This window comes from Cervus canadensis, chromosome 10 (genome assembly GCF_019320065.1).
Source record: "Cervus canadensis isolate Bull #8, Minnesota chromosome 10, ASM1932006v1, whole genome shotgun sequence".
NCBI classification, from domain to species: domain Eukaryota; kingdom Metazoa; phylum Chordata; class Mammalia; order Artiodactyla; family Cervidae; genus Cervus; species Cervus canadensis.
In genome coordinates, this window is record NC_057395.1 from 75,523,719 (window position 1) to 75,539,620 (window position 15,902).

The 15,902-nt window shown below is 44.1% G+C and overlaps 1 protein-coding gene across 4 annotated transcripts in view; it reads left to right on the forward strand.

Moving 5' to 3' along the window:
- The window catches only part of ARFGEF2 (ADP ribosylation factor guanine nucleotide exchange factor 2), an 81,832-nt gene that overhangs the window by 28,797 nt on the left and 37,133 nt on the right, over positions 1-15,902 (forward strand). For 2 of the 4 annotated variants that reach the window (XM_043478812.1, XM_043478808.1), the window contains exons 7-19: positions 279-347; positions 2,174-2,325; positions 4,581-4,711; positions 5,899-6,133; positions 7,045-7,144; positions 7,844-7,983; positions 9,148-9,256; positions 9,935-10,103; positions 12,092-12,203; positions 12,725-12,930; positions 13,883-13,967; positions 14,073-14,244; positions 14,858-15,009. In XM_043478812.1, the coding sequence (XP_043334747.1) occupies positions 279-347; positions 2,174-2,325; positions 4,581-4,711; positions 5,899-6,133; positions 7,045-7,144; positions 7,844-7,983; positions 9,148-9,256; positions 9,935-10,103; positions 12,092-12,203; positions 12,725-12,930; positions 13,883-13,967; positions 14,073-14,244; positions 14,858-15,009 (1,832 nt within the window). The remainder of the gene's footprint in view (positions 1-278; positions 348-2,173; positions 2,326-4,580; positions 4,712-5,898; positions 6,134-7,044; positions 7,145-7,843; positions 7,984-9,147; positions 9,257-9,934; positions 10,104-12,091; positions 12,204-12,724; positions 12,931-13,882; positions 13,968-14,072; positions 14,245-14,857; positions 15,010-15,902) is intronic. The other 2 variants (XM_043478810.1, XM_043478811.1) reach the window with 2 other exon arrangements.

Consider the following 15,902-nt stretch of genomic DNA (forward strand, 5'->3'; position numbering starts at 1 on the left):
GGGGCCCTGGGCCGGCACCTGTGACTGAGGAAGGAAGAGTGTGAGAGACCCTGGGGTCTCGGAGTTCCACTGAGGGAAAACCAAGTCCCAGCAGCCGCTGCCCCCAAGTTTCCAAATTTCCTGGGACGTGGTCAGATTTGGCTTTGGAGAGAGCTTGTTTGCACTCTTGCTTCGGCCTATGACTCTGGAGAACGCTGACTTAATCTCCACCTGACTTCACTTGCCTTGGAAATGCCCACACACGTGTGTTTGCGTTTGTGTATTTGGTGTGTGTGTAGGGACTGAAGACGGAGCCCAGGAGGTGGTGAAGGAGATCTTAGAAGATGTGGTCGCGTCTGCGGTTAAAGGTGAGGACCCAGCGCCCGGCCTCTCCTCCTCCCATTCCTTCACGCAAGTCCTCAGCCAGGGGCGTTGGTGGTGAGTGCACCATGGCCACCACCCCCTGCACACCCACGGAAACTGGGTCGGCCCCTCTTTAATCTGGAGTTTGGAAGTCACCTATGACTCGTGATGGGTTTCCCTCTCCCTCAGGTTGGGTTCAGGACGCGGTCTGCCAGTGTTAGAGTTGGGTGCGCCTCCGGAGACGCAGAGGTCCACGCCCTGCAGGGCCAGGTTTCCCCGGGAGTGGGCGGGGAGCCCTGAGGCAGTGGCGTTTCCCGCCTAGACAGTACCGTGTCCAGGGGACAGTCCCCATGTCGGCAGGCGTCAGATGCAGAGAAGCTCTGTTGGTTTTGTTTGACTTCATTCATAACTACCTCAGTTTTTGGTGTAGTTTCAGTGGAATTAGCCTTGTGTAGCTCAGAATGACTGTTAGATGATTTTTCCTTTTGTTTTTACCCCAGCTCTTAGGTTAGTGGTCATGTGCTGAACACTGAGCTTCAGGGTCAGTAAGCCATTAATGGGTTGAGAAGTCAATAAATCAGTGGTTCGTAATCCGTGTTTTTAAATGGGAGAGATTAAAACAAAAACAGGTACAAACTGAATGTCTCGCATGTAGTAGTGTTAAGCACTGTTCCATGAAACATGTTTCAGTGATTTATCTTTGTGCACACATGTAACTAAGTCCTGACTTTTAAAATGTATCTCTTAACGAGTGAGGGTCAAGGTCAAAGAGTTTTGACCCACTGCTCAAAGCCCTGTCCTTTTGTTAATTTAAGGTACCCCCAAGCTATAGTCACAGATTTCATTGTTGGTTTAACTCTTTGTAGAGATGTCTTTAAAAATAAAATAATTTTATTTCATGCCTTTAGATTTTTCTTTCCTGGGGCCAATATATGAATATATGAAGTTCTTACATGGTGAACCTTGTCTGTCTTGCTCATACTGTATCCCCCAGCCCAGCCTAGAGCTTGGCATATAGTAGGCACCTGATAAATATTTGTTGAATATGCTTCAGAAACTATTTTTTTTTTTCAGAAACTATTTTTGAAGATTGTGCTACTGAATTGTTTGGTGTCCCTTAAATATATTAATATAACAATCTACATGGTAAATTTCTCAGAGTTTACCTGTTCTGCTAGTCATCAGATATGCTTTCTTTCATTAAATGATGGGATCCATTTAATTCTGTGTCTTTTCCTTTTCCACATGGCTGCCAGGAAGCTCAGATCGCCTTTATTTTTTTTTTTTCCTCCTGTGACTAAGGTTTTCTATAGCTATCAACCTCTCTTCATTTATGTGACTCATGTTTTCTAACCCCTACATTGGTAACCCATCCTGTGCATTTCTGTTTAGCTGCTTCTAATTATCTTCAGAAGTAGGTAAGGGTGGACAGAGCTGCGATATTGCACATTTCTGGAGGTACCATTGACCCAGACTACAGTATAAAGTGACCTGGGAGTGGGGCTGTGGGTAACAGACACATAAAGCCAGAAAGGGGAAAAGCAATAGCCTGAAGGTTATGTGAGTAACTTCTTGGGACTTCTCTGGTTAAGACAACGTGCTCCTAATGCAGGAGGTGCAGGTTCAATCCCTGGTCAGGGAGCTAAAATCCCATATGCCTCATGGCCGGAAAACCAAAACATAAAACAGAAACGATGTTGAAATAAATTCAATAAAGACTTTAAAAATGGTCCACACCAAAAAAAAACCTTAAAAAAAACAACGTCTTGGTGTCAGGCCATCTTTTGGGGTAAGTACTGACTTGATGATGACTTTTGCATTATATTTTAAGAAGCAGCACAAAAGCACGGGCTGACGGAGCCCGAGAGGGTCCTGAGTGAACTGGAGTGCCAGGAACGAGCCGCGTCCCCCGCAGCTGATGAAAACTCCCAGACCAATGGGATAGCGGACGACAGGCAGTCCTTGTCATCAGCAGATAACCTGGTGCGTCGGTGATCTTCCCATCAGACTCGTTTCAATGTTTACTTTTTCTGTAAGATGCAGAATTGTATCTCTGTCAGAAGAAGCCAGTGAAAACCAGTAAGCCCTGTTCAGTTAAATTTAGTCACACCATCCTGTCCTGGTATTCTGTGCGTTCTTGGAACATGCTAGTTAATGCTGGTGGTATGTGACGTTGTTAAACCCTGTTTATTCAGAACTTTTAAAAACTTCACATTTCTTGCCCTTTTTCTTTTCTCTCAAAATGGTATACATTGATTACAGAAAGAATAAGGGAAATAGAGAGAAGGGAAAATAAGGAAGTAGAAGTCATCCATAATCTAACCCAGAGATAACATTTGTTAAGGTTTTACTTACACTGTAGATTTTCCTCTCCCTCCCATGTTTAAACCATTTAAGTGTAATAACGTGATATACATGCTGTTCTGTAACCCACTTTTTAAATTTAAGGCACATTATGAGCTTCCTTTCAGGTACCCTTAAGTGTGTCTGCTACATTATTTCCTTAGATGGCTTTGTTGTTCAATTGAAAATGCTATATATAAACATTCAAAACAGGAAGAAATATGATCTGAACTTGCCTCCTGAACTCACTCAGTCTCTACCTTTTCCCGTGTGTCTCAGCCGTTAAATGATCACACACACACACAAGAGCCTTTTTATGTATTTCTTTTTCCTATTCATCACCCTGTTTCATGGAATTTTAGTTACTGATAAACTAGACACCTGTTTATGTACTGTATGTGTATCCACTTAATACATAAAAATAATAAGATTTTCTCTACAACTATTCCCTACTCCACCCACCCTGAACCAGTTGCCCCGTCTCAGTCTGTTTAGGCTGCTGTGATAGAATACTGTGTACTGGGTGCCTTGTAAACAACGGGAATGGGTTTCTCACAGTTCTAGAGGCTAGGAAGCTCAAGGTCAAGATGTTGACAGTTTCAGTGTCACTGTCTGGTGAGAGCCTGTTTCCTGGTTCATGGACAGCCGTCTTCTTACTCTGTCCTGGCAGAAGGGGCAGGGGAGCTCTCTGAGGCCTGTTTAATAAGGGCAGTAATCCCATCCGTGAAGGCTCCACCTCAAGACCTACTCACTGTCAAAGGCCCATCTCCAAATTCCTTCGCATTAGGGATTAGGTTTTGACATAAGAAGTTCAGTGAGGGGCTCACAGACATCCAGTCTATAGCAGTCCCCTTGGGGTTCTGTCATCCCCATTAAGGCACCGGTGGGGGGATGATTTGGGAGACTGGGATTGACGTATATACACTATTGATTTGTGTATAAAGTTAGGTAACAGTGAGAACCTACTGGATAGCACAGGGCTCTGTGGGCACCTCAGTGGGAGGGGAATCCAGGAGAGGGGTGTGTGTGTACGTATGGTGATGTGCCTTGCTGTGCAGTGGAAACCGACACAACCCGGGAAAACAGCTGTACTCCAGGAGAAGATTCTTTTAAAAAGAACGCACGTGTATAGGGATGTGTGTGAATTCACACGCGGTATTTGTGTCACGTATTAGACTGCAGCTTGCTTTGTTCCCTCAACACTTTTATGGACATCTTTTCACATCAGTAGTACGTATATGTCTGACTAATTTTTTAATGGCCACGTGACATTCTATCATGGATTACCATAATCTATTTAACCAGTTCCCTATTAGGTTTTTGGATTATTTCAGTTTAATCATAGGAGACAGTTCTACAGTGAACATCCTTGTAAATAGATCTTATTCTTTTGTGACCCCATGGACTGTAGCCCACCAGGCTCCTCAGTCCCTGGGATTTCCCAGACAAGAATACTGGAGTGGATTGCCATTTCCTTCTCCAGGGGACCTTCCAGACCCAAGGATGGAATCCATGTCTCCTGCATTGGCAGGCAGATTCTTTATTACTGAGCCATCTGAGAAACCCAACAGTATTCTTAGGAATATCTTTTTTGCCCAGACGAATATAATTATCTGTATTCATTTTGGGTTTTTTATGATTTAACCTTTGCTCATTTATCATTTTAAACCACTTACACCCACTTTTTGAAGAACAAAGAAGGAAGTTTTAGAATTGCTGTGACAACTCCCCCAGAAGCTCCTGTTTTGACATATTATTTCCTCCCCCACATCCTTCACCTCCCCCAGTGAATAAATAATTTACATTTTCATGAGATAATTACATTTCTTATTTTTGAAAAGAGTCATCCTTTTGTTTGGACACTTTGATTTTTCTCATCTTTGTTCTAATCTTAGGAATCGGATGCTCAAGGACATCCAGTGGCCGCCAGGTTCTCCCACATTCTGCAGAAGGATGCCTTCCTGGTGTTTCGCTCCCTGTGCAAGCTGTCCATGAAACCCCTTGGCGAAGGCCCCCCAGATCCAAAGTGAGCTGACAGCAGTTCTTGGCCGTCTATAATCCTGATGATCCAGGAGGATCTTAGGGGCGCCAAGAAACCCCACTGCCTTGTCCCCTGGTTGATGTAAATGCAGCAATTTACAGGATGGTTTTACAATGTTTTCAGGCTCATGAAGGTCCCACAGTCCTCTCATCATAGATTGTGTGCCCACCAACCAAGATTATTGGGCCCAATTTTGCTTGCCTTGGTTTATATACTAAAAACAATCGTTCGGTTGAATATTCACCCTCTTTCTCCTGACTGATGAATTTAATCTTCTGAAGGTGAGGGTCCCCCACCTGGATGCATACAGAACCTTAATTTCTTGCCCTGAATGGAAACTTCTGTTTTCGTGGATACAAATTTATGCCCCAGATTCAACCCAGAGAAGCCAGACCTTTAGAGTGAAGGATGTACCACAAGGAAGGTAGTGCTGTGGGGTGTCACAGCAGAAGTTTTGGAGCCATGGGGAGCTGCCTTCAGCCCTGGCTCACTTGAGACCAACTTCATGGCCGCAGGAGCTACTGAACCTCATCTGGAAAATGGGAATATGGAAAATCAACTCACAGGATCATTTACCTAAAATGATAGAATGACATCCTGAGCACAGGGCCCAGTACTTCACGATAGTTTATAGTCACTGTTATTGTCATTATTACTAGTTGATAATAACAGTCCTCTTCTGTTGAGATTATGATGACCATTAGGGAAGAGACTCATGAAGGTTTTCCTTTCTTTCCATCCCTGTGGGCAGGGATGGGAGCCTGAGGCAGGTAGATGAAGAGCCCTGTTCTCGCTGTCTCTAGACACAGAGCGGGACAGACAGTTTGGTCTCACATGATGGGTGTGAAGTAATTGGTTCTATTAGATGAGTTGCAGAGCCAGCTTTCCAGAACAGTTTGCACTTACTTTGCTCCTGTATTCCCTGCCTTATGAGTGGGAGAGAGAAACAACAGTTGGCAGCGCTCATTCTCCCAGGGCCTGCGGGTCCTAAGAACCTGCCTCATGCCAGCTGCCCTCCTCCTCTTGACATTGTAGGTGCTGTTGCTGATTCTTGACTCCCCGGCTTCTCAGAAAAATCCTCTCACTGGTAGAGGAGTAAGACCTTCTTAAGAAACATCCTTTCTGAAATTTTACCTCTCAGCGCCGCCCTTGTTTTCTGTTTCCTTCACCAGGTCCCACGAGCTGCGCTCCAAGGTGGTTTCCCTGCAGCTCCTCCTCTCCGTGTTGCAGAATGCCGGCCCGGTCTTCAGGACTCATGAGATGTTCATCAACGCAATCAAGCAATACCTCTGTGTGGCGTTGTCCAAGAACGGCGTCTCTTCAGTGCCTGATGTCTTTGAGCTCTCTCTCGCTATTTTTCTTACTCTTCTTTCAAACTTTAAAATGCACCTGAAGATGCAAATAGAGGTATGGACTCCAAATTGACTGTTTTGGGTTTTTTTTTTTTTTTTTGAAGTTGGGTGACACTTTTATATGCTGTGTTAAATACTGGTGGGAATTACACAGTCTACTTGCTGGCACCCCAGAGAACTTATTGAGCAAGAGAATTCCTTTTCATAAAAAGTTACTGCCCCCAAATCTTATATATGTGTGCTCACTGAGTCATGTTCAACTCTTTATGACCCCGTGGACTGTAGCCCGCCAGGCTCCTTTGTCCATGGAATTTTCCAGGCAAGAATACTGGAGTGGGTTGCCATTTTCCTACTCCAGGGGAGCTACCCAACCCAGGGATCAAACCCACATGTCTTGGACTGGCAGGCAGATTCTTTACCACTGCGCCTCCTGGGAAGCCCCAGATCTTATATACCTTTTATTTTAATCAAAGGTTTAAATTGTGTGGTCTTTTGTTGGGCTCAGTCCCCCAGACGTGTTTGTTTAGCCTATAAATTGTTTGAAATAACTTGAATTAGTATCCAGACTGAGAAGTCAGGGACTTCCCTGGTGATTCAGTGGCTAAGACTCCGAGCTCCCAATGCAGGGGAGACCTGGGTTCCATCCCTGGTCAGGGAGCTAGATCACACGTGCCGTAACTAGGAGTTCAAATGCTGCAACGAAAGATCCCAAGTGCTGCAACTAAGACTTGGAGTAGCCTGCACAGACACACACACACAGACACACAGACACACACACACACAGACACAGACACACACACACACACCACCCCCACCCCCCCCACACACACACACCACCCCCACCCCCCCCCCCCGGCCTCCCTCCTTGCTTTACTCATAGACTCTGTCTGCTCTTAAAGGCTTCAGGGGTTTTGAGCCCTAATTTAAACTATTAATTGCTGTCCTTATCTTCTTCTTGCCATATAGGTCTTTTTCAAAGAGATTTTCCTGAACATTTTAGAAACATCAACAAGCTCTTTTGAGCACAGGTGGATGGTCATTCAGACCCTGACAAGGATCTGCGCAGGTACTTTCTCCCAGAGGGGGGCTCATCCTTTTGACTTGCCCAGAAACACCTCTGAGGCTTTGATTCTCCACAGTCCAGATGAAGACCTTGATCCCCTCCTTTTAGCATTGTAACGAAGTGCTGAAGAAATCATTCCCTTAAAGGCTGCTGCTCACCTAATGGCCAGACTGGTTTTCCCAGGACTTTCTGATTGTAGCACGGAAAATCCCATGTCCTGGGAAACCTAATCCTGAAGAACTAGGGCACTTGTCACTGTACTACAAGCTGAACATGGCTTATAAGTCACAGAGTCCCAGGTATGAGTGTCCTAACTCCTGATTGGGTGCTAAAGTAAATTTGCATTTCCCTCTACACCACCCAATTGTGTGACTGAGCATCTCTTTGTCATCAGAGTAACCTCATCAAAGTTATATGGCTTTAAGAGTTGGATGAGGCAGTTGCTCTCCCTTTTTGATGAGGAAAGTAAGCTGTGAGAGTTTGAGTGAGCAGCCTGAGATTTCAGTGCGTGCCAGGGCAGGCTAGAAGGAGAGCCTCCTGCATTTCTAGTCCTCCGTCACACACTTCCCGACTGAGGCGTGTCCAGCCTGAGTTACTAATTCACTGGGAAAACTTTTTGACCAAGGAATCTCGTTTAATAAGGAAACAAGCTGTTCTCTATGTTCAGTCAGAATTTCTAACATCCGTGTGTTATTTTCCAAGATGCCCAGTGTGTTGTAGATATTTATGTCAACTACGACTGTGATTTAAATGCTGCTAACATTTTTGAGCGCCTCGTAAACGATTTATCCAAAATCGCTCAGGGAAGAAGTGGACATGAGCTGGGAATGACACCTCTGCAGGTAAAACCACTGAGAACGTTCATTTCTGTTTAGAGTTCATTCATTTCAATAACCGTTTGTAGAGCGCCACCATGTGCCAGGCACTGTCCTTGGTGCTGGGGATACAGCAGTGAACAGAGCACAGACAGACATGTCCATGTGCACAATTGCTGCAGTCCTGACACCAAAAAGCAGACAGTGAGGAAGTAAGCTGCAGGGACGAATAAAGCAGGGACGACAGAGAAGGGCTGTTGGAGGCGAGGGTGGGGCCGTCAGGGTCACCTCCCTCAGAAAGTGACGCTTGAGCTGAGACCTGTAGGACGCGTGTTCACTCTGTCACCTTTCCATAGATCGTGTGAACACGGATCCCAGGCTAGAGGAAAGGCAAAGGAGATTGCTTCTTACTAGATCCCCTCACTATTCCCTCCCTACAAAGACAATACGGTTTTTAACCTGAGGTCTCAAGAAATTGGTTGGAAGGTCTGTGAGCCACCTGTAATTACACATGGAGTTTTGGTATATGGGCATTTTTCTTCAACAAAGGTCTATAGTTGTCGTTAGATTGCCCAGGGAGATCCAGACCATCTTAGATGCTATTTTGAGTCTAAAATGTTTGCAGTTTTTAAAAGATGATCTGCAGCTCACTTTCACATTCAGCTTTTTAGTTGAGAAGTGCTACTTTAAAAAAAAAAAAAAAAGGTATTTTTATTTACCTGCAGAGTAAGCCTTAAGATGGAATGCTTTTTTGGGTGTTCAGGGCATGATGGTGTCCACGGTCATTCATCTGTTACATAAGATAAGATTCTTTTTTTTTTCAGGGTCACTAGTTAAGACTCTCTTTTTTTAAAGTGTGTTTTAAATGTTTGGTTGGTTGTGTTGTTGTTTTTTTAATTTATATAAGCAATGAATGAGAATTTCATTTTAAAAATCAAATAATACTCTTCACTTTAGGAAAGTACACATGCCATTTTTTGCAGGTAGGGAGTTTGTAATGAACACCTTTAAAGATGATCATGGTTTTTGCAGTGAGCCCTCTATGTTTACGTCACCTGTTCCCTCTTCCTTGGGTCAGTAACTCCAAACGTCAGTAATTATCTCATATTGTCACAGGATTCCCAGAGCCCTCCAGACATCTGCACTTAATTTATCTGCTGAGTCTCTGTATTTGTCACTTTCGTCCTTTAGGAGCTCAGTCTCAGGAAGAAAGGCCTAGAATGCCTCGTGTCCATCCTCAAGTGCATGGTGGAGTGGAGCAAAGACCTGTATGTGAATCCCAACCACCAGACCAGCCTGGGTGAGAGACCCCCCCACTGCACATACACACCTCCCATCTGCCACCACCCACCGTTCACAATAGGCTACTCAAAACTTTTGGAAAAAGCTATCCTGATATAGTTGTCTTAGAATTAGCAAAATACTTTAGTTTGGAAAATACCTAAAGTATTTTAAAGGTTCTGCTTTTTAATCCATCTGGAACTTGGGTGGGGGAGGTAGAGATAGTGTGAATTGTGCTCTAACTTCATTTTTCCAAACAGAGCCATTTATTACAGCTTTTTTTAGTAGTCTTTCTTTCCCTCACTGATTTGAAGTACCACCTTGATGGTATATCACATCTCTCTGTGTGCATAACTGTTTCTGAGTTTTCTGTTCTATTGATTTGTGTCTTCCTCCACCAATCCCGTGCTTTTCAAATGCCTAAAGTTCTACAGTGAGTTCCAGTACCTGCTGGGACATGTTCTGTGTCTTGTGCATTTTTGCACTTTTATTCTTTGATGTGAATTTTAGCATTAGCTTATCTTCCACAACCAAGTTGTTAAGTAAAGTAACTGCGATATCAAGGTTTTCATGAACTTGACAGCACAAAGCTTATTGTTACAGGTCTGGGAAAGGGGACCGCACAGCCAGACCTCAGCTCAGCTGCGCCTGCGTCCCATCTGCTCATTTGGTTTCCTTTGCTTTTACGTCGTCGCAGGTCAGGAGAGGCCCGTGGACCAGGAGGTGGGGGACCTGGCGAGGCGGAGCAGTGTGACATCCATGGAGTCCACGGTGTCCTCAGGGACTCAGACAACCGTCCAGGATGACCCGGAGCAGTTTGAGGTCATCAAGCAACAGAAAGAGATGATTGAACACGGCATCGAGCTGTGAGTGTGGCTCTTGCTCTGGCTGAGTCTCTTGGGAACCTGGCATTAACTCCTGAAGATGAAATGCCTGTTACAGGCGACCGGGGCTGGCGCTTATGGTCAGGCCCGATCAGGTTGGGCTGAGTGCACGCATGAGTGTGTGAGAGAGAAATCTGATAGCTTTGTGTGGTTGATGCCTTGTCTTTTTTGTCTTTCTTCCTAATTTAAAAAATTTAACCAGTTTAGAAAATGCAGAAAAGTATAAAGCAAAAATGTTAAAATCACTCAAAGTTATTACCTAGAAGAAATCGCCATTGGTAACTATTGTAAAAAACTTCAGCATACAGAAAAATTAACTCTTGCCCTATTAGTCTTATCTACTTTTTTTTTTTCCCTGAACCATTTGAAAGTAATTTGTAGCCATCACTTTACTTAATCTCTGCTGCTGCTGCTGCTGCTGCTAAGTCACTTCGGTCATGTCCAACTCTTAGCAACCCCATGGACTGCAGCCCACCAGGCTCCTCCATCCATGGGATTTTCCAGGCAAAAGTACTGGAGTGGGGTGCCATTGCCTTCTCTGTACTTAAGTTCTACATGGCTGAAAAATAAGGACCTTCTCCCATATAATCACATCATCATTGTAGAATCATGAGTAAACATGGTTTCTTTCATCTTTTATGCACAGAAATGAATACATTCTCACATCCTGTCCAACTTTTGAATGGTTAATCAATTTTGTAAACTCAGTTTATTTTAAAAATTGATGTTACAGTACTCATTTATTGGATTGGCCAAAAAGTTCTCTTGCATTTTTCTGTAACATCTGAGGGAAAAACCCAGACGGAATTTTTAGCCAACCCTCAGTGTGATTATTTCTATTCTCACCATCGCTTGCATCCCCCAATATGTTCTCACAGCAGCTAAAGGAATCTTTTAAAAACTTACATCAGTCTTGTCACTGCCTTACCTGCACTCACTCCAGGTTTCCTGTTTCCTCCCCACAGCCCTATCCAGCCTCCAGCCTCCCTGTCTGATCTCTTCTTTCAGTACTCCTGGATCTTCTATGGGTTTCAGTCCCTTGAATATCTCAAGCATTTAGCACCATTGCACCCTCTGCTTGGAATATTCTTGGGTCTTTTTCACCCTTCAGGCTTGACAAAGCATCTCTTCCTCAAAGAGGCCCCCAGTAACCATACTCTCTGGACAGGTCCAAGGTCACCTCTGTCCCTGCATAGCCTTTCTTCACAGCTCTTGCCACAGTTTGTGCTTCTGTATGAAGGTCAGTCCCCAGTGCATGGCATGGTGAATAACAAGTTGAATTTATATGGCAGTTATATTTGCCTGCCTTTAACAGGAAATGCAGAAGTAACTACTCAAGTGCCGTTGAAGGAAATCCCAGAGTACAGAGTCTAGGACTGTTACAGTGGCTCTTATGGATGTCAGAAACCCAGGCTTCTTTTATCTTTCTGCTTCACCATCCTGAATACAATTTTCATCTTCACCGTTGCCTCATGATTTAAGATGACTGCTGAAGCTCTGTTCCTCACACGTGTATTGTGGGGAAGAAGGGAAAAGAGCAAAAAACGTATACCACCACCCCATCCCCCCCAGCCCCAGCTAAGTCAGCTTCGTTTCAGATTCTTCCTAAAAGTACCCACACCAGTTCTCATCTCTCACTGGCCAGGACTTTATCACATTGCAATATTTTATCTAAGGGAGGCAGAGAAATGTGTATTTTATCCCGGATAGTTGTGTACCCAGCTAAATAACTAGGTCTTATTAGTGTTGAAGAAGAAGAAAATGGATTTTTTTGTGGCAACCAGCAGATTCTGTTAGAGCTAGGTCAGAAACTAAAGGTAGAATTGAGAAAAGCTACCAGGACACACAGGACTTTCCGAGCTGATATGGGATGACTTGTTCATGGTGTTATTGTAATTTGCCTCAAATGCCAGCTGTTTCCATCCCCCAGAGTTTGTAATCAGCAACCTGTGTCCCATCTCTTGAAACAGATTCAACAAGAAACCCAAGAGAGGGATCCAGTATCTCCAGGAGCAGGGCATGCTGGGAACATCGGTGGAAGACATTGCCCAATTCCTGCACCAGGAGGAGCGTCTGGATTCTGTAAGATGGGGGGCTGGGCACATATTTGTGGGTTCTTTTTTGTGCCTCTGAGACCTTACTGGCTTTCACCTAGAGACTTGCCGACTCCTGCGTGCAGTGTCATTATCTGCACTCCTGTTTACAGTGGTCCTATTTATCCCTTTGGCTAGTGTTGCAAGAAGTTCTTTATAGGGAATAAACCAGCCTCCTGACAGGTGGTTGTTTATTTGGGGGGACAGTGTAGGAGCTAAGTGTCCCTTGACTGCTAGAAATTGTTCTTTTGGGTGCTCACCTGCAGCTCATCTCCCTGTTGCGTGTCTTATCATTCCTCCATTTTTCAGTGCCTTCCTTCATGGCAGGACCAACTGAACCTGGAATGGTTGGGTGGGTGACCAGACTAAGGGAGTGACCCAGCTTTTCTAGCAGCCCAGCCCATCCTAGGTATTTAGAGGCAGGACACTATGCTTCCCCTGTTTGAAGTGTCTTTCACTGGGTGTTCACATTTGGCAGTTTTTAGGTGTGAGTGAATGTGTATGTTTCAGACCCAAGTAGGTGATTTTCTGGGAGAAAGCATGAAGTTCAACAAGGAGGTGATGTATGCCTATGTGGACCAACTCGACTTCTGTGAAAAGGAGTTTGTCTCAGCCCTGCGGACATTTCTAGAAGGTTTCCGCCTACCTGGAGAAGCCCAGAAGATTGATCGGCTAATGGAGAAGTTTGCTGCAAGATACATAGAGTGCAACCAGGGGTGAGCACCATATTTAAGTCTCTCCCACACCATCTTTTTGCCATCCTCAGAGCATCAGTCTTACTGTGGTTGGGGGTTCAGTTTAATCATTTTAAATCTGTTCCCAGCCACTGAGGGATCTGTTCACTATGCATCAGCAGGCACTGTGCTGAGGGATTGTTTGTTTGTTTGTTTTTAACATTTAACATTGTGTAAATTTAATGTCTACAACATTTGATACATTTATATATTGTATTATGGCTTCCCTGGTGCCTTAGATGGTGAAGAATTTGCCTGCAATGCAGGAGACCCGGGTTTGATCCCTGGGGGAGGAAGATCCCATGGAGAAGGGAATGGTTACCCTCTCCAGTAGTCTTGCCTGGAAAATTCCATGGACAGAGGAGCCTGGCAGGCTACAGTCCATGGGGTCACAAAGAGTCAGACACACAGTTAATTGACTGACGTAACAGGGTTGCCATGGTAGTGATGTAGTCCCTCTGTCATCTCATATTAACTATTTCTTTTTAGTTTTTGGAAGAATTAAGATCTAGTAGCATTGCTTTCATGATATGAAAGGTTTAACATATAAAAAAGTGAGTTTCTTTTCTTTGGTTCACATCTCTTCTGGTCTTTGTTTTTATTTTTTAATTTTTTTTTAAATTTTTTTACTTTTTTTTTTGCGGGGCAGGACAGGCGCTCAGACCGCGGCGCCCGGCTGCAGCCCGCCCGCGGAACCACAGCTCCCTGGTCTTTGTTTTTAAATTTAATTTATTTACTTTTATTATTTACTCATTTTTTCCTAACTAGGTTTTTCTAGACTCTGGGTCTTCAGTTACCATTAAGTGGTGATGGAAGCGTCTGGGGAGCAGTCGGCCTGCTTTGCAGGAAACGTGTCTGCCTGAGCCCTGTTGCCGCCACCCAGCCTTGTCTCTGTCCGTGTTCTCACATCTGAAATCTCTTCTTTTTTTTTCAGGCAAACTCTGTTTGCTAGTGCTGACACTGCATATGTCCTAGCATATTCAATTATTATGCTCACTACAGACTTGCACAGCCCTCAGGTAACATATTTTAATGACTTAAATACTACAATAGCTAAATAAGTAACTGTATTTGGGCCACTGATGTCTCCTAAGTGGATTCTTCATTTTTTTTTTAAATTTCAGGTAAAAAATAAAATGACAAAAGAACAGTATATTAAAATGAATCGGGGTATCAATGATAGTAAAGATCTACCTGAAGAATATCTCTCAAGCATCTATGAAGAGATCGAAGGCAAGAAAATTGCGATGAAAGAAACAAAAGAACACACAATTGCCACCAAATCTACTAAGCAGAGTAAGGTCTAATGGCAAATTATTTCTCACTTCCAATGTTCAGGTGTATCAGAATGCATGATTAAGTTCCCTGGTGTTAGATTTAATTTGCATATCTAGCTATCTGAATAAGAAATGTGATTAAATTAGTTATTATGATTACATTGACACTCTCACAGTATCACTTAACTTCTTACTAGATTTGTAATTAGTTACAAGAGGGAATTTAAAATAATCTGAGAGCTAAATTACTCTCCAAAAATGTTTCTTAAAACTTTGCTGTAATACCAGTGGTGATTGTGTCAACCTTGATTAGAATTCTCCTACTTAAGACCCCTGCGAAGCTGTCAGTCTCATTGGGGAGGCAGCAGCGTGTCCGATTGAGAGCGCAGGCTCTGTAGCCACACTGTCTGTATTCAGGTCCCAGCTCTACTGCTTGTTAGCTGTGTGACCCTGGGCAAGTCACTTAATGAATCTGTGCCTCATTCCCCATCAGTGAAACGGCAGTGACACTTGTTTCAGGCTCAGGACGTGGCCCTTGTGAGGAGGATTTGTGAATTAACCGTTGTGAACCTTTTGAAACAGAGCAAGCACTCGGTGAGTGTCAGCCGCTGTTCGCTCTCACTTCTTTGTAGGTGTCGCTAGTGAAAAGCAGCGCCGGCTGCTCTACAACCTGGAGATGGAGCAGATGGCTAAGACAGCCAAGGCTCTGATGGAGGCCGTGAGCCACGCCAAAGCCCCGTTTACCAGCGCCACCCACTTGGACCACGTCCGGCCAATGTTCAAAGTGAGTGTACGGAGAAGTTAAGACACGGCTGAACCTGATTGTAGAGTTGATCAGCCAGAAGCTTGCCAGCGAGTTTATGATAGTGAAGAGATTGGGGAGGGGAAAGGCCATGTCTAGTGTTTCTTTCTGAAGTAACTAAAGCAGGAAGCCCCGTGGTGTTGCTGGGGATGCGTCAGCAGGGACTGGACAGTCAGAGCATCTACTTTAAGCCCTGCCTTTGCTACTTTGTTGCTCTGGGACTTGGATCAGGTTATTCAGCCTCTCTCTGTTCATCATCTATGAAATGGGTCCCACAGCTGGGCGGATTGAATGAATTAACCATTCAGGTAAAAGAGACAGTTTTATTGTGATATCTCATCTCAGTGGCCTCAGGGTTAGCCTATAAGAAGGCATTAGGTAGAAGTAAAAGACATATCCTTGGGACTTCCCTGGTGGTCCAGTGATGGAGACTTCATGCTCCCACTGCAGGGGGCATGGGTTCAATCCCCAGTAGGGGAACTAAGACACCGCATGCCAGTTGGTGCAGCCTAAAACAAACAAAAAAGACAATATCCTAAGTTCTCTGTTTTTTAAATGTCTCGACAAGGTACATGTTCTAAATATATAGCACTCGTGTTTTCTCTTAAGTTTTTAAAGTAACTGCTGATATCCTGTTGATCACTTCTAGATTTTTGTGTGCTTTTATTTTCAGGGCATTCACAAGAAAGTTAGAGGAAGAGTAAACTCTTAGTAATCTGAATTAGGAAGCTTTCAATAAGCTAAGTTGATAGAACCCAAGTTGCTTATAGATTTTACTTTGCATGCCAGCCTCTGATTGGCAGTAGATGCCTGCTGCACCGTGTAAAGGATTCTCCAGCCCGATTAGACTGAGCAGGGAGTGGGATATCTCTGAT